The 23,432-nt window shown below is 37.7% G+C and overlaps 1 protein-coding gene across 1 annotated transcript; it reads left to right on the forward strand.

Annotated features, from left to right (window-relative positions):
* Positions 1-279: 279 nt before the first annotated feature.
* Positions 280-22,494, forward strand: BMX (BMX non-receptor tyrosine kinase). Its single transcript, XM_054059967.1, is given in 17 exon segments — positions 280-414; positions 1,419-1,529; positions 3,632-3,713; positions 4,359-4,366; positions 8,045-8,223; positions 10,025-10,087; positions 11,065-11,124; positions 11,892-11,944; positions 13,342-13,427; positions 14,039-14,163; positions 14,574-14,653; positions 15,406-15,574; positions 16,506-16,722; positions 18,190-18,254; positions 19,174-19,296; positions 21,275-21,431; positions 22,420-22,494. Coding segments are annotated over 17 exon segments (1,788 nt in total).
* Positions 22,495-23,432: the final 938 nt, after the last annotated feature.

Genomic DNA, 23,432 nt, shown 5'->3' on the forward strand with positions numbered 1-23,432 from the left:
TTCTTATGGTAATATAAAAGAGATGCATTATTTAGAGCTACAATACATCTGTGGCTTAATTTTGTATGCTACAACTGTTTTTTACTAAGGGAATAAGCTAAATAACCTCATTTGTTTAAACAATACTAAACATGTTTTGTAACCATTTACTACTAATAAATTTTATAAAACATATAGATGACAATGACTCGATAATTCATTGTTACCATTTCTATAGTGTTGTTGTATTTATTAATAGTAGCAATAAAAATATCTATGATATTCTTTTAGGGAAATGTAATGGAGAAGAAAATACTTCTAGAAGAACTTCTTTTGAAATCACAACAGAAGAAAAAAATATCACCAATTAATTACAAGAAAAGGTTGTTTGTTCTGACAAAAGCAAACCTTTCTTACTATGAATATGACAAAGGGGTAAGAAACAATTTCAAGTAAACTGGTCTAAGATTCTCCAGTGCGACCTTATTCCTCTGTTTTTCAGCTGTGATACTTGATTAGACATTACATGTTAGAACAACAGATGTACTTTGTTTTGAATAGAATTACAGGATATCAAATCCTAATTTCAGTTCAGGGAAACACTTAGCCATGAGCTTAAGAGTGTCTCTATTCAGAATAACTCTTACAGTTGTGCTTACCATTGAGCATTTGTTTGTGTCTTTCCAAAGAGAACTTAAGCAAGTAATGTACTTTGGCATATGTTTACACATTGTCTCGATTAGGGATGTTTTCCTTGTTCTGGCTTCCCTCTGAACTGATGTAAATAGTTGGCTCAGAAGTTACTTGTATGAAGCATAATTAGTTCAAAATCTCATCCCTCAGCTGCATGGAGCAGATGGTTAAACTAACCTTGTTTTCTAAGAAGTGACCGTATATCACAAGATATGGCTTTTTATGCAGCATATCTCACATCAGGAATGTAAATATACGTCCCAGAAAATTTATTTTAAAGTTTTTGCTCCTTTTGATACATTTGGACTCCACCCGTGAGTTTCATCCCACTAAGAAATTGCAAAGCTCACTGAGAACAAGCTCTATTAATCTAACAAAATTATGAATGACAAAGCTTGGCTTCCAGTTTGCTCTTAACGGGTTTTCCTCTCAATTCCTCCTTCTTTCCTCCTAGTCCCCGCTTCTGCCCTGTACTCCCGCAGATTCAGCAGATGTTTTCTCATATATAGGGCTGTGTCCTGTGGTTCTTGTAAGCGGCTTGAAAAGGAATTTTATCAATATGATGATAAGACATAAAGGACATGATGCAGAACACAAAGGAGGTTTTTTACTGCCTTTCTTGTTAACAAATGCGATGCTATGGCTTACCCTGCTTAAAATATGAAATCGTAAAAAATAGTCAAACTAAAATACTTCATGTTTGGCTAACATTAGTTCACAGAATGTTGTGGGTTTTTTGCTTTTAGAAAAAAAAAAAAAGAAGCAAAAGGGAGTCAATTGAGATTAAGAAAATCCAATGCATTGAGACAGTGAATCTTGAGGAATCAACATCTCCTGGGAGACAATATCCTTTTCAGGTTAGCAATCTCTTTCATGCAAAATTTTCCATTTATCCTAAGGTACTATCCTGAGTGGTGATACATGACATTGCTGAGTGCTACAGACGTTTACCTTAACATGCGGAAAAGTTTCTTTACTGTGAGGGTGACAGAGCACTGGAATAGGCTGCCCAGAGAGGTTGTGGATTCTTCTTCTCTGGAGATATTCAAAACCCACTTGGATGTGCTCCTGCACAACCTATTCTAGGTGAACCTGCTTCAGCAGGGGAGTTGGACTAGGTGTTCTCCAGAGATCCCTTCCAACCCCTATCATTCTGTGATTCTGCAATTTACAGCAAAGACAAGATCAGTCCTTATTACTGAAGTTGTGACTTCGCTAAAATGATTTTAATGGACTGTTATGATAGTATTTAGATCAAGTTTTATTTCTTTTATGTTAAAAGGTATATCAGATATTTGTTTCAATATTATCTGGAAAATATAGATCACTACACTATGTCATTATCATTTATTTTACAGCAAAACTTAAAAATTCTGATTTTAATTCTCAGACTCTTTCCACTTCTTTTTTTGTGAGGGTGGAGGGGTGTGTAGAGCTCAATATCAAGTACAGGATTTGATCCCTGACTGTCTGATTACCATTCAAATGTTTCACAGTCAGGAAATCCAAGGCTATGCCTCATGCATGTAGCAGAAGATGAAGGTGCACTAAGCACTCCATGTCTTCAAGAATTAAATGTGATGAGGAAACCATAACTTCAAATTTGCTGCCTTTCACCTGTTTCGGTTCCCCAGATCAGGCTCCTCCTTAAAGCCTCCATCAATCTCAATTCTCTGGGCAGTGGGACATGCAGATGTGAGTAGTGGTTGCAGATTCTCTTCTGGAGTACCAGTGTCAAATAGTGCAACCACAAGCAGCAGCCTCCTAGAAAGAGTGACTAACAGGGTTGCTGAACAGTGCTTTAATTCATGAACCTGCAATAACTGCAATCTCATGAGAAATATTCAATATTTCAATGCCTGATTGATCCTCGGTGTCATTCCTGTCTTCCTTTCTCTTCTCCCTCCTTAAGCTTTGTGACAATGAAAGACGTGTTCATGTTGACTTAGTGTGTTTATGTCAGGAGTGCATAATACAGTGAAGTAGGGACAAGAGTGTACATTCTGGGAAATGGTTATCTCTAAAGAGGACTTTAGAATCACGATAGCTGAACATAAATTCCCAGTGTGATGCTGTGGTCGGAAGGGTTAATAGCATCCTTGGACATGGAAGCAGGCACATGTTGAGTAAAAGCAATGTGTTCTGACACTACTGTGATCATCAGGAGATCATTGTGTCTAGTTCTGGAGAGTATAATTGAAGAAAGATGTTGTAAACTGAAGAGAGGTCAAAGGAGAGACTTGAAAATGACTAATAGATTGGATGGATAACATGTTAAATAGAAAAGCTCACGGGGCTCCACCATTTAACTAAATAAAGAAGTAGGAAGCAAACTGATCATTTGTGTATACTTAGCAGTGGGAGTACACACTTAATAACACAGGCTCTTCAGTCTAACAAACAAAAGCAATAAAGTGACTTCTGAAATTCAGTGCAGATGACTGAAAAGCAGTGTACGCAAGGGAAATGAAACCCTAACTTAATACAGACACATTCTTGGTCAGGTCAGTACTAACCACGATCCAAAAACCAAGGCAGTCATTAGTAATTATTAGGTAAGCATCAAATGCAACTAGCAGAAGATAGGCTGAAAACAGTCAAAGAAGCTGACTGTTCTTATTTTGCAGGCAAGCTGTAGGACTACTTACTTCAGGATGTTGTAGTTACTAGTTATTTGCTTTAAAAGGCAAAAGGAACTAATTGAAAAAGGAGACAAACACTCTCAAAGGTATTAAGTATAAATGCATCCCCTTTGGATCAGGATTCCGTGATCAGTGTACTGCTGCCCTGAGCATATATTCAGCCTCAGTATGTATTACTGGATGCTCTCAGAGAAGGGTTCCTGGCCTTGGTAAGCACTCAGTCTGGCCCTGTGTAACAATATACAAAAGCTGGAAGATGAGTCTGGAAAAACTGAAGTGGAAAGAGTTTACATGCTGGCATCCCCATCCTCTTCCAGATTGTGTACAAAGGTGGACTTCTCTACGTCTATGCCACCAATGAAGAGAGCCGGGAGAGGTGGCTCACAGCTTTGCATAAAGGTAACACTATGCCTTTGTACACCAAAATATTCAAATAACATGAGAAGAGGTAGGAAAATGCTCCTGCCCCATCATTTTGGACAAAACTGTCACCTTTTTTAGTCTCATTTTAGTCTCATTCACACTTCAGCTGATGTTTAGCCCAACTTTACAGAGACAGCCTCTAAGTTAATGAATTAGGAAGTGCATCTGAGCTCTTTATGTGTTGTTGCCTGTACCTTGACTTTATATCAGACAGAAATGCACCAGAAATCAATTGGTGTCCCACCAGCACCAGTGGGATTTACTGGCTGCCTGAGAAAGGCAGACTTGCACAGACCCAAAGAGAGAAACAGGACACCAGAATATCAAAACGTGCTGGTCATGGTTGATTCAGCCTGAGACCTCTAGCACAGCAGCTGCTTGATGAAGGGTAATAGTTGGCAGTGTTCAGAATAAAAGCAAGACTGGAAGATATGCTTCTATGCTTATTTCCTCATCTGTCTCCTCATGTACAAATACAAGGGCAGTAGTGGTATCTTTTAGCTTAGAATTACTGCCTAGGCTAATTATTAAGGTTTGTCAGTGGGAAGGAGCTAATGATGACAAGAGAATAGAAAAGAACAAAGTGGCTTTAGTTATGACTCTTTTATCTGTTTAAAAAAGGACTAAGAGTATGGTTTGTCTGTGTATTCACAAATCATTGTCCCACCCTCTTTTAAATTAAACCAGATTTGATTTCAAATCATGGGATTTTAAAATTTGTATTTCCTGCTTTATTTTCATTTGTCTCCCATTCTGCGTCTTTAGAATACAATCTAGATCTATGTCCTAGCCTCTCTCTGTTAATCAGAAAGTAATGAAAAGAAACAAAGCTGAAATGTGTATACAGTCAATATGAATAACCAGGGCATTAAGAAACATAGATTATCAAGGGAAAGAAGATAAAATCACTAGAGCTGTAAAATGGACCTTTAAGAAAAATAATAATAGAGCCTTGGAAAGAAGCTCTGAACAAAGGACTTTTTGATGTTTTTTCTGATAAAGAGATATGAAAGTAATAGCATTGTGAACACACAGTAGTGTAACTTGTTTTGAGTACCGTGGTCTGTTTTGCCTTGCTTCCATGAGCCACTTTGGCTATCTGGAAAGATCATCAGTCATGCAAATCTGCTGCTGAGTATATAGGCTTCTGCTAGGCCTTTATGATTTATTTTTATTATTTGCTTGAGTTCAGAAAAGATAATTTGAAACGGGAATTTAAAAAGCAGAGGTGTGACGGTTTTCAGACTGGTACTTCTAAAACAGGTTCAGTAAATGTACATATAATTACTACCACACCTGGTTAGAACAACTTGACTTCATTTGCTCAAGCCACATGATATAATCAGGTTAAGAAGGCTTCTCATGGTGAGAAATCATCTATATTTAGTCACAGAGCTACTTCTACAACCTCTCAGCGCATTTTTACCTTGCCTTTTCATCTACTTAGTTTGATCATCAGAGGTATCACCATACCTCTGGCTTTCCTTCTGCCTGCCTCTCAGTTCATGACCCTCACCTCCCTAACCTGTGCAAGTCTTGCTCTCTTGCTTTCTTCCCAGCTGGCCACAGGCATTAAGTTTGCATGTTGGCAAAACTGACCAGAGGCATTACATTTTGCATGAGGCATTAATTTTACATGTTTACATCCTACACCTTGGATGCCCCTGTCCGGTTCATCAATTCAGCATTATACCTCTGTTTCCCACAGAGCAATTGGTTCTTAAAGAGTGATGCCATTACAAAGAATAGTAAGCACAAAGGTCCCTTCATGGGAATCAGTAGGAACTTCCCCTGTGTTTTGACAAGAGCAGGAAGAAGCATCTTCTGTTCCGAGGAACACTTTCACTTCTGCTGGTGCCTGACATCCACCGTCTTTGCAGTGGAAAATAGTTCATGTAGGTCAGACCAATACTGCAGTAGACTCACATATCTCCTCATAACTATGTAATGGACAAGTTTTATGGAAGCTGAAGTGATCCAGCACAGGCTTCCAGCTGTACAGCAGGCGGGCAGTTCTGCAGATAGTAGGCATTCCCCATCTGCACATTGCAGATGAATCTCAGACTGTAACCTGTGTCTCTCTCTATAGATGGCAGTGGTGCAGTCATCAATATTAAAACCACAATAATGTCACTGACAGAATAAAGAAAATAACAAGAACCCCTCGGTTATTCTTAGGAAATGCTCTGGGCTTTCAACCAGTTCTGGAAGTGGAAAACTGTATATATGGATACAAATCAGGACATTAATCTGCACCAGATTACATATGAAATCCATCCAGAATATTACAACAGAAAAATACACATCCAGCAGTGAAACCCAAAAGGATGCAAATCTGATGTTATCATCTTTGGCTAATTCTTTTCTCTGGCAGGTTGGACAAAGGAAAACTCATTTCTGTGGTTATAATTCTTTCTGCCATTTACTTTGGCCAATGCTTTGCACTTTCTTCTGTTCACACAAAAACTAGAAAGCTCCATCAGAGGATAACACCTTGATTGTTGTGTAAGGAAAACATAGGAAATTTGATCTCAAAAAATTGCGAAGTCCAAAGCTCAGAGGTGCACGTCAGCTCATAAACTTGTTTACTGAATATGAGCTTGCTCTAGCATCACTAGATGCTTTAAAGAGAAAACAGTTTAATCTCTGCATTGTATTTTTTCTCTCTCTCTGACAGCTGCAAGCAACTCTAGTTCTGTCATTATTCCACAAAGAAAGCAGTCAGTCTGACTCGAATCACACTTAACACAGGGCCTCAGGCTATAAGCTCCTTTCCACTGAAGTCAGATTTGACCAACAGGAACCACCCTTGCTGGATTCAAGTAGTAGTACTTGATGAGTAACAGACCTAATTCTAGTCAAGTGAGAAGGACTCTGCTGTGAGCGATACCTCTTTAAAGCATAAATATCTCCACTGGAGCTTAATGAGATCAGATTTAGGCTTTGTGCATTTCAAGGAAGAGATCATGCATGTCTTCTGGCTCAGTGGACTCAATCAGGCATTCATTTAGCTCTGGTTTCTCCTTGTTCAAATTAAGAAAAGAAATGTCAATAAAGAGGAAAAAAAGCAAACATACGATGTCATGGTCACTTGGAGTTGACTTAAACAAATCACAGCCTGCTTCAGGACAGTTCCCTGGCACTGCATTACAAATTTTTTCAATAATAAGAAGATGACATTTGGAGACTTTTCTCCAAAGTTTTTATTATTTTCCCTCATACTTTGCTGTCAGTGTTTCATATGTACGTTTCTCTCCTCTTAAAGAATTGTGATGTCTGGATTTTCTCAGTTACAGCATTTCCTCCATTTCTAAATGAATTTCAGTGTCTTGGTTTTGAATGCTTTTTTGCCCATGATTTGATTGACTTCACCTAACTGTAATGCTGGGCTTCTCATCCAAGTCATTTGTGTAGATCTATTCAACAACAAGTATGAGAGGTATGTTCTTCTGTAGGATGACATATTTCATGTGAAGACAAAGGTCGAAGTATGTAAGATGGATCCCATAGCTACATACCTACACCTGTGTAATTCTGCACAGGGAAATTTAGGCATAAATAAAACATGGCAAGGAAAGAGAATGGTTTAGAATTAGCATCATTTTTTGCTTTCAGTGGTTAGTAGTTGTAATTGACTAGTAATTGATTAGTATTGACTAGTAATTAGGTTAGGGTTAGGGTAATTAGGGTAACCCTAATTAGGCTAACCCTAACCCTAACCCCTAATTGATTAGTATTGACTAGTAATTGATTAGTAATTGACTAGTGCTTGTTGTGCTTCACAGTAACATCACTATTGATCAAACGCCATTCAAAAAACCTCGACGTTATTTCATAGTACCGTGATGGGGTCTTTTTATATAATAGAACATCATCACACACAGTCAAAATAAAGCACAATTTGGTCATGTGGTTTCCAAAGCACATAAATTGCAATAGTTCATTAAGCATCATCAGTTTCAGATACATCATGGGCTTTTGATACAAGTCAAGTCTACAATGTAATTTTGGTAATGAGAGCTATTACAGCAGCATCAGCCTCCTCTCAGAGTTAATTGCTTCTGGTGTCATTATCACAGAACTTGTTTCTGTTCTCACCTGTCTCACAACTGTGGACAGCCATATCTGGGCTTCTAAATGGATGAGGAAAAAATTGTTGTCTATGCCTATCTTCTTAGCTTTGATTAATTTGCCTAATATCATTATACATGTTTAAGATATAAATGATCATGTGCATGTCATGTGTTATTTCTTACTGTACCTAGTGCTGTATCTCCTTATCATTTTGTTTCCTCTGTCTTCAAAAGCAGAAGTCTGGAAGCCCGCCTCAGGTGCTGTCAACAGACAAGTCAGTCCTGAATACGGCTGTGGCCCAATGCAACTATGAACCCGAAGGAAATTCAGCTATCCAACTTGTTAGAAGCAATAAATACTACATGTTAGAAGAGGAAGATTGTGACTTGTGGAAAGTAAGGGATTTAGAAGGGTAAGTACGCCCTGCAGAATACTTTTGTTCCATGACCATGGTCTTCCACATAACTATCTTCACTGATGACGCTGCAGGCAGTCCTTTTAGGTTCTATATTAGAATTCTCTTAGCAGCTTTTAAACATTGCTCTAGAAGCCTCATCGTCTTCTGCACAACTCCATTTTCATTACTACCCTTGGCTACCAGGTTCAGTAAGATTTACAACAGTCACCGCCTAGAGTACTAGCTAAGATAGTATCCAGTGGCTTTAATTTTAATATGTGCCTGAAGAAGGGCTTGTGTACAAAGAAACTACGCATTTTTCCCAACTGTTTAGTTTAAGTGAATAAAAAGATAAAATCTCTCCTCACAAATACTGTGTCTCTTGTAAGCACAAACCATATTTATAGCAGTGCTATTACTATTGCAATACCAGTGACAGCACAGGAGACTAGTGAGAACTGAGGCACAATCACTTCAGTCCCCCCCCAGCTTTTACAATACTTTTCCATAGAGACAGAGCATCCTCACCCTGTATAGGACGAAAGAGTTTAATCGTTCTCTTTGAGGGTCACAAGTGGAGGAATACCCTTCAGCAACTTAAAATAAGGCATTTTTCATTTATATCCAGCTAGGGCAGAAAAGAGAGTGTCTTTGCAAGTTATTAAATGAGAAATAGCTTTAGGAGTACACCAGAGACAAAAGCAACGCAATAAACAGGAGCTGCCTGGAAGAGATAAGATTCTTTGCCTGTCTCATGACAGATACTAGCTGAGTCTGGTTTTATGTACTTGATAGAACTGTGGAAGGAAAGAATTTTTTGAGCTAGGGAGTGCCCACACTGCTTTGGAACACAATGAAATTACTTGATCCATTCATAATTCACTGATTAAGTTTACAACTGCAAGGAAACCAACAAATAAAGCAAACTTAACTTCACGTCTGCACTTGGTAACTCACAAGACTGGCATATGGTTCTGGATGAAGAAAGTCACACACAACCTGGGCAACTCAAAAACTAAAAAATTAGTAAGCTGAGATGTGCTCCTAAATGACTTCACTGGAGTGCTTATGGCTATGTAAAAGCATTAGATATGGACAGCTCTGTCTATAGAACCTGAGTAGAGGGCTCTGAGATGAGTGAAGGAGCAGACAGAAATCAAGAGAAAGGAGAACAATTATGGTTTTTTCTTTGGCTTGAAAAATTAAGACTTCCTGTGTCCATTCCTATTCAAATATAAAATTTATCCCACCTAATTATTTTTCTGACGGGCAGAGCGTACAGTCCACCCATTTACAAGTACAGGTGCCCATTAGTGTCCATAACTTAGGTTTAACATATCATGCTGCCAGCTGCTTTAAGTGATAGCTCAGCTTTCCGTATTCACTTAGCTTAGTTTCTCCATCGCATCTGACATTGTGTCAGAAAGAGTGCTGAGACTACCTATTTCTACATTCAACCTTGGATACTCTGTTGGCACCCATTAGTCACTGGCATCCTTCATCACAGCAGCTGGGATGGCATGAAATGATATTGTTGAACAGCTGCTCGAATCTTCCGTATGATGAAGCTGATCATGGAGGAAGAAGGTATTTCAATGACTAGCAAAAAGAGGACTTCATTGAAATGCAATTTTCTGAAACAGATTACTTTTATATTTTTATTCATGGTAAGTAAACACAGAAATGTTTTAACCACAAGCATTTCTGTTAGTGACATTCTCAAAAATGACTAATTAATCCTTTTTCCTATTTTAAGTGAGGAAATTTAAGATGCAGTCATGTACAATAGGTAAACCGTGAACTGTTTATTTTGCAGGAATGAAGGTTTTGTACCTAACATTTACTTGAGAAAGTTATCTCTGGATGAAGATGAACCAAGGTGAATCAATAAACAGTCATCTACTGCTTAAATGTTTTCCTCACCACTCTAGTAAAGTTTAAGCAATATTTTCAGAATATTTTTCATTTTAAATAACTTCCTGAGTACTATGCACAGCATTTTCTGAAAGATACAAAAATACAATTTATCTTCTTGATCATACATTAATGCAGAAAACATCACTTGAAAATCCTTCTTTCATCAATAGGTTTTTACCACTGACTTCTAAGCTGCTGGGATTTCAATCTTTGCTCTCTTATTTCAGTATTAAATCTGTCTTGCTAGCACTCTCGTGCTTTTGTGAATAGCCCAGCACAGGATAAAGGGAGTCTAGATCTGTTGAAGTGATACATCAGATCTATCTTTCCCTTTTTGGTAACACGACACAACCTTGTAAGCATTAAATGTATGCCTACACACATGAATGAAAGTCTCACAGAAACATAACACGTTGTCTCATAGTAAACCATACTGGACAAGATTCAGAGATTTCTTTAAATAAAATATATCCCATGAAAGGTAGTATAAATATGATCATTATTATTTCTGCATAAAATGTTAATTTAGAGGGCTTTTTTTCTGCATATATGCTCATGTAGTCTGTCTTGCTAAGAACACTTATTTGGAAAGTCTAGGGTTGTGCAGTTTTGGAAATTTTCCATGTAAATTTTAAAAAGGTAGATGCAATCTGTTCATAAGGTCACTGAAAGGATATGTAGTCTCTTTGCCTGTTACAGCAAGCACAGAGAATGTTGGCTTTCCAACACATTGCACAGTGGAGGAGAAAGGCTGTAACAGTGTTTACGAAGTCATAAAAAAATCCAGACAATTGAATATGTCTAAACTTTTTGAAATGTTCACCTTAGACCATGGCATAACTACTTAAAAAAAATATATGTAGTAAGACTTTTAATCCAAGAAAGATATTTTTCACAACTATTTCTTCACAATTTCAGCATTTTGTTTTGTCTTCAAAGGGAAAACTCCAGTGTCAGTGAACAGACATTGGCAGAAGAGCAGAGCATTGCTAAGCATGAGTGAGTATATAGAATACATCTTCATCAGAGCCAAAAGGTCTCTGGGCAGATTATCTTTCCACTTCACATGTCCACTATACCTAGAGCAAAGGTATCCTACACATGGCTGTCATAACAGTTATAGACATTGTCATCAGCAACATCACTGCTCACAGACTTCTAAAGGCATGAATGTATTTGCTTTCAGATGAAAAAAGTAATTTATGAGTCTTGTGTACTTCGTAAAAAAAAAATGCTTCATAAAAGTGAACTGCTATTTAAAAAACCTTCACTGGAGCTCCCTGAACTGATCTAAAAAGGCATGTTTTGCCTGTTTCCTCCATTTGGGATTTCTCAGTTTACTTAAATATTATGACAAGCATAAAGTTCAAGGTTAGAGAAGGATTATGCACCTCATAGCTTTTAGGGAGACATCTGTGTGATGGTCTGCAGGAGACAGAGAAAACTACTTCTGGCAGAGATCCTGGAGGAACTATAGAGCAGCAGAATCCTCCTTTAAGGAGTTTCTTTAAAAAGTTAGTCACAGGGTGGGCCCAGATATTTTAGGGTAAGGAGAGCCACTGGGTGAGGGGACTGAGATGGGAATTAGTGGTTTGCTTTTTATCTCATGGCTTAAGCTCATATATGCTGGACAAGTCCCAAATATACCCTCAGGCTTTTAAAAACACTTTTTAAAATATTTATCTTCTCTGGCATTTTTCATATGTCTGCTCTGCCTTATTCAGAAATCAGCCTGCAAATAATAAGCTCAGTATTTCTGTTTGCAGTTGGTATGCTGGAAACATCTTCCGTGCCCAGTCCGAGCAGCTGCTCCGTCTGAAGATCCTATATATCCTTTATCGCTTGTATACAAACGAATATGGAAATGTTTCTGTGTCTGTTGTCCTTGCTGTATTGTGTAGCTAGAGGATGCTGATGCTCTTCAAATAGCTGTAGTATTACAGAGTGCTAGAAACTCTTGTGCTAACTTAGTATTGATAAACAGGTATTCAAAAATGCCTGAATGCATTAATGCTCTTTGACATACATGGACAAACGATGCACCTCTAAAATAAGCTTGGAACAAAGCCACACGGAGTGTATTTCCCCTCAAAGCTCTGATTTTTGGTTTTATCTCAAGGCCTGTTTTTGCTCCAGCGTGGCTCTTTCTACAGGTCAGGCTGAAGGAATCCTCTGTGATGGTTGTACAGTATACAAACATGGAGTAAAAAGAAGTTCATGCAGACAACTCCGAGCAAACTCAGTGCTATGCCCACTGAGTGTTGGCTGGAGGCAGCTGACTAGGAGCAAGGACAGGAAAGCACTGTAGGAACAGTCAGGTGTACACCTTTCTGGAGAAGACCCAGCTCCAACCACACTTTGTGCTTGAGTGTGCTATGTAAAGTTCTCCTCTTATGACTTGCCACTTTCTCACAGCCAATCTTATTGGTACTCGGGTACTAAAAACTTTGATATAACCCAACCCTCTGGGAGCCTTGGTTCAGTGTGCTTTCCCTTAGACCTGCACCACAGATTTAGGAATTAAATTCAAGTATGGCAAATCACTAAGAAAAGGCAGATTCATCCCAATCACCGAAGGTGCTGGATAGTCCTGACTAGTTAACTTTACGAGGACTTGAAGAAACAGAATTTCCATCCCAATATGGTAAACTATTAATGGAAGTAAAAGTGGATAATGAAAGTTAGGACTTGAGTACCAAATAGTCCAAATATAATAGAGTGGAGAGAAAAATCCTTCTACTTATTCAGTAATTCAGAAATCTACCTAAAGGAACTGAGCATGTTAGATAGAGCTCTTATACAGATGGAATGTATGTGGCAATGTTTGGGTCTTGTAATATGTAGCATCTCTGGAGAGGATGAAGAAGATAGGAGGAAGGAAATGGGGTTAACAGCTCTTTATCTCCACGGTAATCAACCTGTATCTGTGCACCAAACCAAAATTGTTGACTACTTGTGTCATGTCTGGGCTGGGGTACAACTCACCCGATTTTAAATGTTTACAGGGAGACATCACAACCAATGACCTAGACTCTCTTTTTAGTGCAGAGAAATGCATGTTTTTAGGTCATCACTCATCTTGTGATAATGTAGCGCTTAAAGGAGGTTGGATGAGTTACATCTCCTTCTCTCCATTGCGTACATTACAGTGTAAAAGCCTAAAGTTCACTGAAATAAATCCAACCTCATTGTGCCTTGTAACATTTTTTTTCTATTAGGAAAAAGAAGGTGGTTTTATGGTTCGGAAATCGAGCCAAGCAGGAATGTATACTGTGTCTGTATTCTGCAAGGTTCCTGAGTGAGTATCCAAAGAATGTGAATCATTTCTATAAGCATGCTATGGGCATGCTGCTTGGTGTGACTGGTTAACAGCAAAATCTCTACATTGCACTAAAGATAATCCTCAGGCACATTCAGACCATATTAGTTATCTGAACTCATAGGTGCCCCTGGCTCCGAAAACAGGAGAATGGAGGTACAGAATTTTTATCTAAACACAGGAATGCAAGAGGCATCCAGGTAATCTAAGGCAATAGAGTCTCAAGAGTGAGAGAGAAGGAAGGGAAGGAGAAGGTGTTCAAAACCAGATGTAGAACCATTACTAGGGCAGCATTTCTTTACCTCTGAATGTTACTCTTGAGAAACAAGTACTAACCACCAGACTACATTAGAGTATGCAGCAGAAGTTTCCAGTGTGCTAGGAGCCTGTACTACATAGCCACCAGGTGTAAAGTTGGGGACAACAGAACTGAGATAAAGGTAACAGTCCTTCTGGTGGCAACTACTATATCTTTCATTATTTGGTCAGCTGCTGTGTTGCAGTTCATTCAGCAACTAACTGATCTATTAACTTGTGGACTGGAAGGTGTTTTGCAAGGCTCTGACATGTACAGAACTTTGTGATGTCTTTCAGAAATAAAAAAGAACAGTGAAGCGCTACCACATATGCAAAACCCCTGAGGACAAGTATTACCTCATTGAAAATTACTGTTTTGAATCAATTCTGAAGGTTATACACTACCATCAGCACAACTCTGCTGGTAATCCTATATGCTCTTTCTACTTGAATTGCTTTGACTTAGGTTTCTGGAATTCTCGGAATTATGGTGCATCTCTTCCAGTATTGAAAGCTCTAAATATTGAAGCATCTTTTGGGAAAATGTGGGTGGAACTTGATCTAACGTATTGATAATCAATATAGTTGCTTTCCTTTGCTGTAAGTTGCTTATTGGTAGTACCTCTTCTTGCAATACCTCTGCTGGAGTAGCACTTAAACATTTTCAATCTTGTGTCATGATGCAGCAGCTACTTAATATTGAATATTGAGTATCTGTCATTATCTGGATGGTTGTAACATGGCAGGGGAGGGAATTATTATTTTTTCCAGTATTTTGTTTGATTTCAGAAGACTCACGCATATATTGTGACCTCTGATATATTTTCTTTGTGGGTATGGTGACAAGACTCCGGCATGTAGTGTCTACACATGCAAACAAAGTCCCAGAAACAGCTTTATTAGGAAATGGTGTGAAGATAACTTTTTTTTTTTTTTTGAAGTGGTGTCAGTCTTGGTAACCAAGAAAAGAATAACCAGAAAATCATGTACTGCTTTCAGGCTTGCAGGAGGTTACAGGTTCTTTTGAGCTCATTATCTGGTGGCCGTTTCTGTTTGTCCATGCAGGAGAAAAAATGAGAATTTGGGAAGAACAGTCTTTCACTCAATAGCTCCTTCTGTATTTTCCTCTTGTGCAACATAACATTGAGACTTTATGGTTCTACGAAATAGTGTATGCTTTCCTACAAGTGCATCTAGTCTGCATCCAGGGCAAGGTGAGTACAAAGGCAGTCTGTGTTAACTTTATGTTGTGCCCTTTTTAAGCCACTTTATGTCAAGTTTTATATCAACTGTGCAAGACCTTACATGTTTCCTTCTCCAGCACATCCAAGTCATGGCTGTTCTTCCCTTTTGCCAAATTACCTGTAATGTAACCCACAGTAATACTTGCTTTCCAGTCCTCTACATAAAAATATATCATCATTTGATGTATGCATCTTTCTCAAATCAATTTATAAGGCTTAAATCCAACCAGTAGTAAACAACACTTGTAGGCTGTGCAGTCTTCTTCCATAACTCAAGCATACAGCCAAGAGACAGGCATGTTGCTTCGGTGCTGCATGGTTCCACAGCCCTCCAGAGAAAACAACAGCATTGTATATGAGGGATACCACACTTGCATTTGTGTTTTAGGTTTGGGAGTGGGGTTTTGTTTTGGGGTTTTTTTTGGGAGCTGAAACAAGAAGAAATTGTCCTGTTGAGAGAGCTAGGGAGTGGTCAGTTTGGAGTGGTGCATCTGGGAAAGTGGAAGGGACAATATGATGTGGCCATAAAGATGATTAAAGAAGGAGCAATGTCAGAAGATGAATTCATAGAAGAAGCTCAAACCATGATGTAAGCTATAGCATTACTTAATTTTTTTGAAATAATGATGTCTCCAAACATTAGTCAGGAATGTATAGCACACACAGGAAAGAAAATTTCCTCTTAAAAATAGCATGAAATAATGGTGAGTACATTAGACACAGGATAAATAGGTAGACATATATGGTATTTGAAGTATTACTGAAAGCACTTCACAAAGATTCATAGGTTCATCTACAAAATTTTCACTTAACATCATTTCCATTACTTAAGAGGTTCCACATATGCCACTTAAACCTATGCAGCATTAGCATTTATATAGAAGAGGTTAGAAAGTTGATCCTGCCACCCTGCAGGTAGGAATGAGAGACAGATGAATAGCTAGCAAATACCAGAAATACGAACACGAGACTGAAGTTTTAGTCTCTTTCTCCAAAGAAGAAAAGACATTAGAACTTCCAGTGAAATTCCATGAATTCCATGATAATTGAAGCATAGAAATTCAAGAGTGTTTCAGATATCTCATCCTGGAGAAATGTGATATGTTTGTTTCAGTTACTAGCTGATATGATCACGATTCTGAATCTGAAAATTTTGCAGCATTATTTTGGTAGGAAATCTTAATGTCTAAGGTCCATCTGACCAACTCGGATCTATTTTCTCCCACCATTAATGTTACACTCTAGAGCTGCTACATCTTATTTCAGGTTTAGAATATAACATCGTCATTTCATCAATATTGAGTCTTTTGATTGTCATCAATACTGAGTTTCAAAGTAATTAGCAAAAAATTAGCAAAAGAACACTCAGTTCCACTGGAAATGGAATATTTGGAGTCTGAGACAGGATTATATCCAGCTTAATTTCTTTCAGTACATTGTGTTGGTATTTGAAGAATAAAACATGTAGAAATGCAAAATAATCTATTTATTTGACTCTTTCATTTTTTTCTTTATTTTAGGAAACTTAATCATCCTAAATTTGTTAGATTGTATGATATATGCTCAAAATCATATCCCATCTATGTAGTGACAGAATATATGCCCAATGGATGTTTGCTTGTCTACCTAAGGAATCACGGGAAGGAACTACAACCCCTTCAGCTTCTGGAAATATGTTACGATGTTTGTGACACTATGGCACTTCTGGACAGCTGTCAGTTCATACACAGAGATTTGGTAAGTTATCCCATGGGAGAAGTACAATAGGGAAAGTAGGTGGATGACATAACACTAGGCAGTCCTACCTCAAGGATTTGCTTATCACCCAGCAGCACAGGCATCCAGTTGTAAAATTAGTCCACCAAAGTAAAGGGTTCTCGCCAATGTTACTGTAGTCCTTCAGGAGAAAGAAGTGCAACATTAGAGATTTGGGTCATTTAGACTGTTTTTAATGATTTAGGGATTTATCTAATAGCGAACTATTTCTCTTATAAAACAAGTGTGCACACTACTAGGATAAACTGGAGTTTACTCTGCTGCATGCAAGCAGGAATGGAACTTGAAAGTCTGTAGTCGCCCAGCTTTTTAAAATACATTTATCTGCCAATTTTCAATCATCAATTTCAAGTCGCTTTTGTTGAGGGGATCAGTCCTTTCAAGGACTTGTACTTTAAGTTTATGCAAAACTTAACTTTCAAGAATGTTTGCATTCTTTGGGGAAATAAGATGTTATTTTATTGCCTTATTAAAAGTGAACCTAGCCAAATCTCTTGTACATTGTGTTTCAGAGTCAGTAGCAGTATTTTACGTTCTAACTCTAGGCAAAAATATGTTGGAAGATTTGGGACAATTTATGTAGCAGACTTACTTAATTTTCCAATAGGGGTGCAGTCTCCTCAAGTAGCATTTTAAATGTCCTGTTGGTGGCTTCAAAGAATTGTCTTTATGTGTAGACAAAGTTGTTAAATCCATCCCCACCAATTTTCACACCAATTCAGAAATTAGAACTATCAGACAACTTAAGTAGAAGAATTCAAGTTGTAAATATGAAGTCAGTTTCCTGAAAACTGGTTGTGCACCATGGGAAAACAGAAATAAAACCTGAGCTTGATTTCAGATTGAAAACCGTAGATGAAAACTGTATCACGGAAATTAATAAGCATGCAGGCAGAGGATACAGCCTTAGGCAAATATTCTGAAGTGACCATTTGCTGAGCTAGGCTTATGTTGAACTTTTCATAAATCAATTTTTTTAATCATCTTTCATTGCTACACTCTGTTTATAGAGCATTGTGAATAATCTAATCATTGTTTTTCACTTTTTGCTGCCACGTTAAGTTCTGAGACTACCAAAAAGAACCCTGGAGTAGAATATAATTTGAAAGGTGGTGTTTAGATTCTGGTTCTGTTGCTGTTTTTCTAGGTGAATGTGGGGTTTTCAACTCTGTTTCTTCACCCCTCAATGTCATTTGTCAAGCTGGTGCAGAGGTATAGAATGTTTTTTCAATCAATAGTCAAAAAGTGAAATAAAAAGAGCTACTGAATTCCCTTACAGTTCCAAACTTAATTGTTTCAATCAAAGAACACCATTATTCATTGAAATGCTAGAGGACATAAATTGTTATTAGCAAATTACCAAGACATGATAACATTTGCTCCTCTGTAATTTTTCCATTTGTCTCTTTTCTCACTTTTCTGGTAAAGGCTGCTAGGAACTGTTTGGTTGACAGCAGTCTTACTGTGAAAGTATCTGACTTTGGGATGACCAGGTAAGTAAAAGAATTGGGAGCCTTGTGAAACTATGATGTTAGTGTATGTATAGTTTGTTGGCACCAATCAGCTAGCAAACTGTGGTTAAGAAAGTTAAGCCATGGGGTGTGATAGAGCTCTTCGTGTCTTCTCTCCATTACTGACCAGAAGCCATTATGGGGTTAGGATAAAGTCATTGTGTGTCTCAAAAAATTAAGCCTTAGATCACAGCTGGTCATGTTTGTTATAGAAATCTCAGAGTTTACTTTGTGTACAAGATTTTCACCTAACTTGAAGTAAGTAATCAGCAGCTTCAATGGATAGAAGCTGGAGAAGGTGAGCAGCCTAGAGAACAGCTCCTCTGAGAAGAGCCTGAGGGAGCCGGCTGCTTGGTCTGGTGAAGAGGAGGGTAAGAGGAAGCCTAAAATCTCCCTGTAGCTACTTGCAGTTACCAAGCTCATGGAGCCAAAGAAGTCTTAGTGCCAGGTGATATAACAGCAGACATCAGCCACATGCTGTAGCTTGGCATGTTGAAGCTGGACAAGAAGACACGTTGTTTCCCCATGGAAATGGAGAGCGGCGGAACAGTGAAGCATGCCAGTCAGGGAGGCTATGAGAACACAGTCTTTGGAGGCTTTTAGGACTTGACCACATAGGGCCATGGCTGACCTGATCTGATGCTGGGAGTAATCCTATTTGAGCGGGAAGCTCAGCTAGACAGCCTTACAACAGGTATTTCTATGATTCTGCATTATTTCTCTAATAATAGCAGTGATCTTTTCTATAAATTATAGCTAATGCCTCTATCAGATATCCTTTAGAAATTCAGGATTCTGCCCAGGCTTTTCTTAGGAACCTTGTAATATGCAAGGAAAAAGCAGTACTTTACAGTATTTTACTGTAACTAGGTTATAACCAAGTTTGCTTCTTGCCTTGTAGGTATGTTCTAGATGACCTGTATGTAAGTTCACTAGGAACTAAGTTTCCAGTGAAGTGGTCAGCACCAGAAGTTTTTCATTACACCAAATTTAGCAGCAAGTCAGATGTATGGGCCTTTGGTATGTACATACCAAGCACATTTGATATATAAATATGTATGCATGTATGCCATCACGTATGGATTTCCTCAGCCTACTGAGCAGAAATGCTAGACATTTTAACACTGAAGGAATGTAAAAAGAAGTTACTGCTTTTGTCCTTGTTTAATATTTTTATGCATCCATACTCTGTCCTTTCCGGATTATTTTAGCTCTACTGTTTTCCTTCTAGCTATGTAGAAACTCTGCCTGCTCCTGATTTGCTACATATGTGTTTAATATGCTAAAGTAAACTGTTGGCAGTGGAGATCATACAATATCTTTGGCATATCTAGACCATAAATCAGTACTGTCAAGTCAAGAGAGCTTTTCTGTTTGCTGCAGGGGTCAGACTGTTCTCTGCATAAACCAGCTGTGGAAGAGAGTCTGTGTGAGCTGGATTCTGTATCACAGCAAAAATAAGATAGGTTTGCAGATCAATGTGTTTGCAGATCACTTTCTACCCAGGAATTTCAAACATTTGAAGTTCTACTTAGGTGTTTTTCAAGCTATGATTTACAGATCCCGGGAGTCTGTTCAGTGTTTTTCAAAGTCTTCAAAAGGCGTCAAAAGAAAAGGAGCCTTTTGTGAATGAGCTTGAATTCTGCTTACATGGGTTTACTTCTCCAGTAGGAAATTTTTGGCAGCTGTCAAGTTGATTAAAGATTGGCAGCCCACTGTTTTTGACATTGAACAATAATGAATAAAACAGATGAAAGTGTTTCGAAATGCTAGGCTGCTTCTTATCTTTAACTTCATCTACTGTCCCAATAGTAACTCCTCTAACGGAGAAACAACGCATTCACCTCCTTTACAAGTTGTTTGCAATATATACGATTAAATCAGAATTTGGATGTTCTGGTGATACTTGTTAATTTTGGTCTTATCAATGAAATCCTAGCTCCAGGCTTTGTTGTCATTAACATCAATATTGGCATTAACTTCAGTGAGAAACATCATCTTTTCTTTTCTCACTTTAACACTATCCATTGATGCAGTGAAAGAACGGGGAGGGTAGGATCCGTCAGTTCCTGTCTGATTGTTTTAAACTAAAGAACCTTTAAAGGGCTAAAAAACTGAACTGATGTATTCCTATCCCAAAAGACAGAGAAAAAATAGTATTGGGTTTTTTAATATTCTGATCACGGAAAGCTGGAATTCAGGTACCATTTTATTCTGATTCCACCGTGATATTACGTGATATTACAATGCTCTAGACTTTAAGCTGGAGGGAAGTCAAAATTCCAATAAATTTATTTTATGAAACAAATCTTTACTGGTCGTATTACATATCATTGTGAAGTAAATATTTTACAATTTCTTTTTACATTACAGTTGGCATGATTATCACATATGTTTCATTACAACATTAATTGTTTCTTGTGAAACTACCATGAATTAATGATTATATCATACGGTGTTTCTATTGCTTCAGTATAATTCAGCTCTTACAGGCATGTGTATCTGACAATATAAAGCACTCAGAAGTCTGTCTGATGCCAAGGAGCATATGTCCACTCACTTCACAAAATCAGTAAAAATTTTCTTACGATTTATTCTATAAAAATGTGAATACCTGTAGCCGTCATTTTGGTTTTCCTTCCCTGTTTCTTTCCCTCTCTGTTTAAATACACACACACATATATAAAAGAGTGGTTTTATGTATATTGTAAATCTGTGGATTGCTACGTTGTGGATTTTGTCCCTTATTGTCCACCTTGAATATAACATATAACTAGCTGCATAATCTGATTTCACCTTCTTCTACAGTAGAAGCTGATTTATACTTGGGCACAGAATCACACTTGTCAGTCATCTCCATGCTTTTCTTTGGATAATATTCTCTGTAAAGAGTCTGATTGGTTTCATGTTGCATGTGTGTCTTGTTCTGGAAAAAAAGGGGTTACCTTTTATGTCTCAAATTTCATTTCTTGCTTTCCATTGCTACAAATATTTTTTGCAAGTATCTTAATGCGGGAGATGTTCACTTTGGGAAAGCAGCCCTATGAGTGTTATGATAACATGCAGGTGATTAAGAAAGTTTCTCAAGGATACAGACTTTATAGACCACAACAAGTTTCAGATATCACCTACCAGATAACGTGCAACTGCTGGCACGAGGTATGTATATCTGCACATGCAAACTGGAGAAAACAAAATAGTGGGAGTCACTAAGAGTCACTGTTGATAGCTGAACTAATGTTCTTAGGGGAAAATATCCCTCATAAAAGCCATTGCTGATGTGTAGTACTTTCTATAGTACAAGTCTAGTGCAGGACATATGGGAAACAGGCCATAAAGGAAGATTGGCTCCTTTCTTCTTTGAACTGTGTATTTAAGCAAATAGCAGTAAAAAAAACACTTCAACACCAACATCATGTACAAGGTGAGATTTTTCTCATCTAATTTTAGTGGTTCAATATTTGGGTGCTAAGCTAAGCTAAATTCTTTCTGTATTTGCAGGACTGTTAGTGACTCTCAGTTTTTCTTTCTATCTTAGCCACTACAGCATAAAAGACAAGTGCAACAAGTGCTTTCATATACAGGGATCTTAAACCACTAATTTAGATGAGACCTCTACCTTTTTAGATACCTAATGTTGCTTGAAATAGACCCACCCTTAGAATGGGACGAATGTGTTACCCCAACTGTGAGTCTCCTAGGAGTTGTATGTCAAATGCTGATCATGCTCATTTTATTTTGAGAGATCTGTTGTCCCAAGCATGGTCCTGATTTATCGTTCTTTATCTTAATTTTAGTCAGCTGTCTGTGGATTATGATTTGTTTCTCACCAGCAACAAAGAACTGTTTGGCGCATTATGGGTGATACCATGAAATGACAGTGATATTTCGGGGGGCAGAGGGTAGATATAATTGTCATAAAAATGAGAAAAATAACTTATACTTGATGACATGCTAATGCAAATAAAGAAGATTAGACTATCACAATGTAAGAAATATACAAAAAGTAAGTTTCATTTTCTTTATCCTATAAACATCAGTCTCTACAACTTTCTGCATGATAAAATCAAGAAAAGGTAATCTAAATTACAGTTCATGAATGATTTCAAAATCAAATAACCATACCCATCATCTTTGCTTCATTTAGCTACGAGAAAAGCCCCCTGCCTTTTATCAGCTCTTATCATGTTTTGAGGCATTGAGGGAAGACAACACAGCTTGAAAAAGAAGATTCATAAGCAGATGACTATGCATACTGGTTCCATATCACCCATATTCTGTACAAGAGCTAATTCTGAAATCTGCCTGACTTTAGCTACCCCTATTATTCTGTATGTTAGTGTTCTTCTCATTTAATCAAGGAATTGACCAGGAAGCTTATGGAGAAATATTTTGTGATGCTCTGCAGGTGACAGAATTTGGAAGGATACTGTGGAAGAATATAATTCTTTTCATTAGCATTGTCTCAAAAGACTTCTCAGACATTGAGATATATATACCAGTTGTGTACACTCCTTCAGTGCTTCCAAGCTGTCATTATCTGTCCTTAACTGGAAATGTAAACGGGGAAATATACGCTTGTTAGGTTTTCTGATTATCGTAACTCATCTGAATGCGTTTTTTCTTTATAATCACATGAAGATGACACCTGAAATCAAATTTAGAGCTGCTGCAAGTGACAGCAGCAGAAATAGTTATAGTCTCGCTTTCTATCATTTAAAAATTGCTATTGGAAAAATACTATATCAGTTTGCTTACTGGTACTATTGACTTTAGTTCTGACCCTCAGAGCGTATGCATGATTTGGAATTTATTCTAAGCTACATATGCAATATATTTGCAACTTCACAACATACAAGGTGTTTACTAGAGCCTTATTGCTTTCTACTACAGGTAAAAATGGAGAAAAATAAGTTTTATGCAGAATTCCAGAGTCATTGCAATAGTAAATGGTAAATTCGCTGATGTCTATAAAACCTGAAGAGCAAAAATTTAAGAGAACTGAAAATAAGAGAACTGAAAATACTATTAATACAGTTGTTTAGCCAAATATTTTACTACTGAGGAGCTGAAATTTGGCTCCTGACATTAACACTGAGTTCTTAAATATGAGCACCAACTTTCAAATGTTATAGCATTACACAAATTCATGCTAACTTC

Source organism: Cuculus canorus, chromosome 1 (assembly GCF_017976375.1).
Source record: "Cuculus canorus isolate bCucCan1 chromosome 1, bCucCan1.pri, whole genome shotgun sequence".
Classification (NCBI taxonomy): Eukaryota; Metazoa; Chordata; class Aves; order Cuculiformes; family Cuculidae; genus Cuculus; species Cuculus canorus.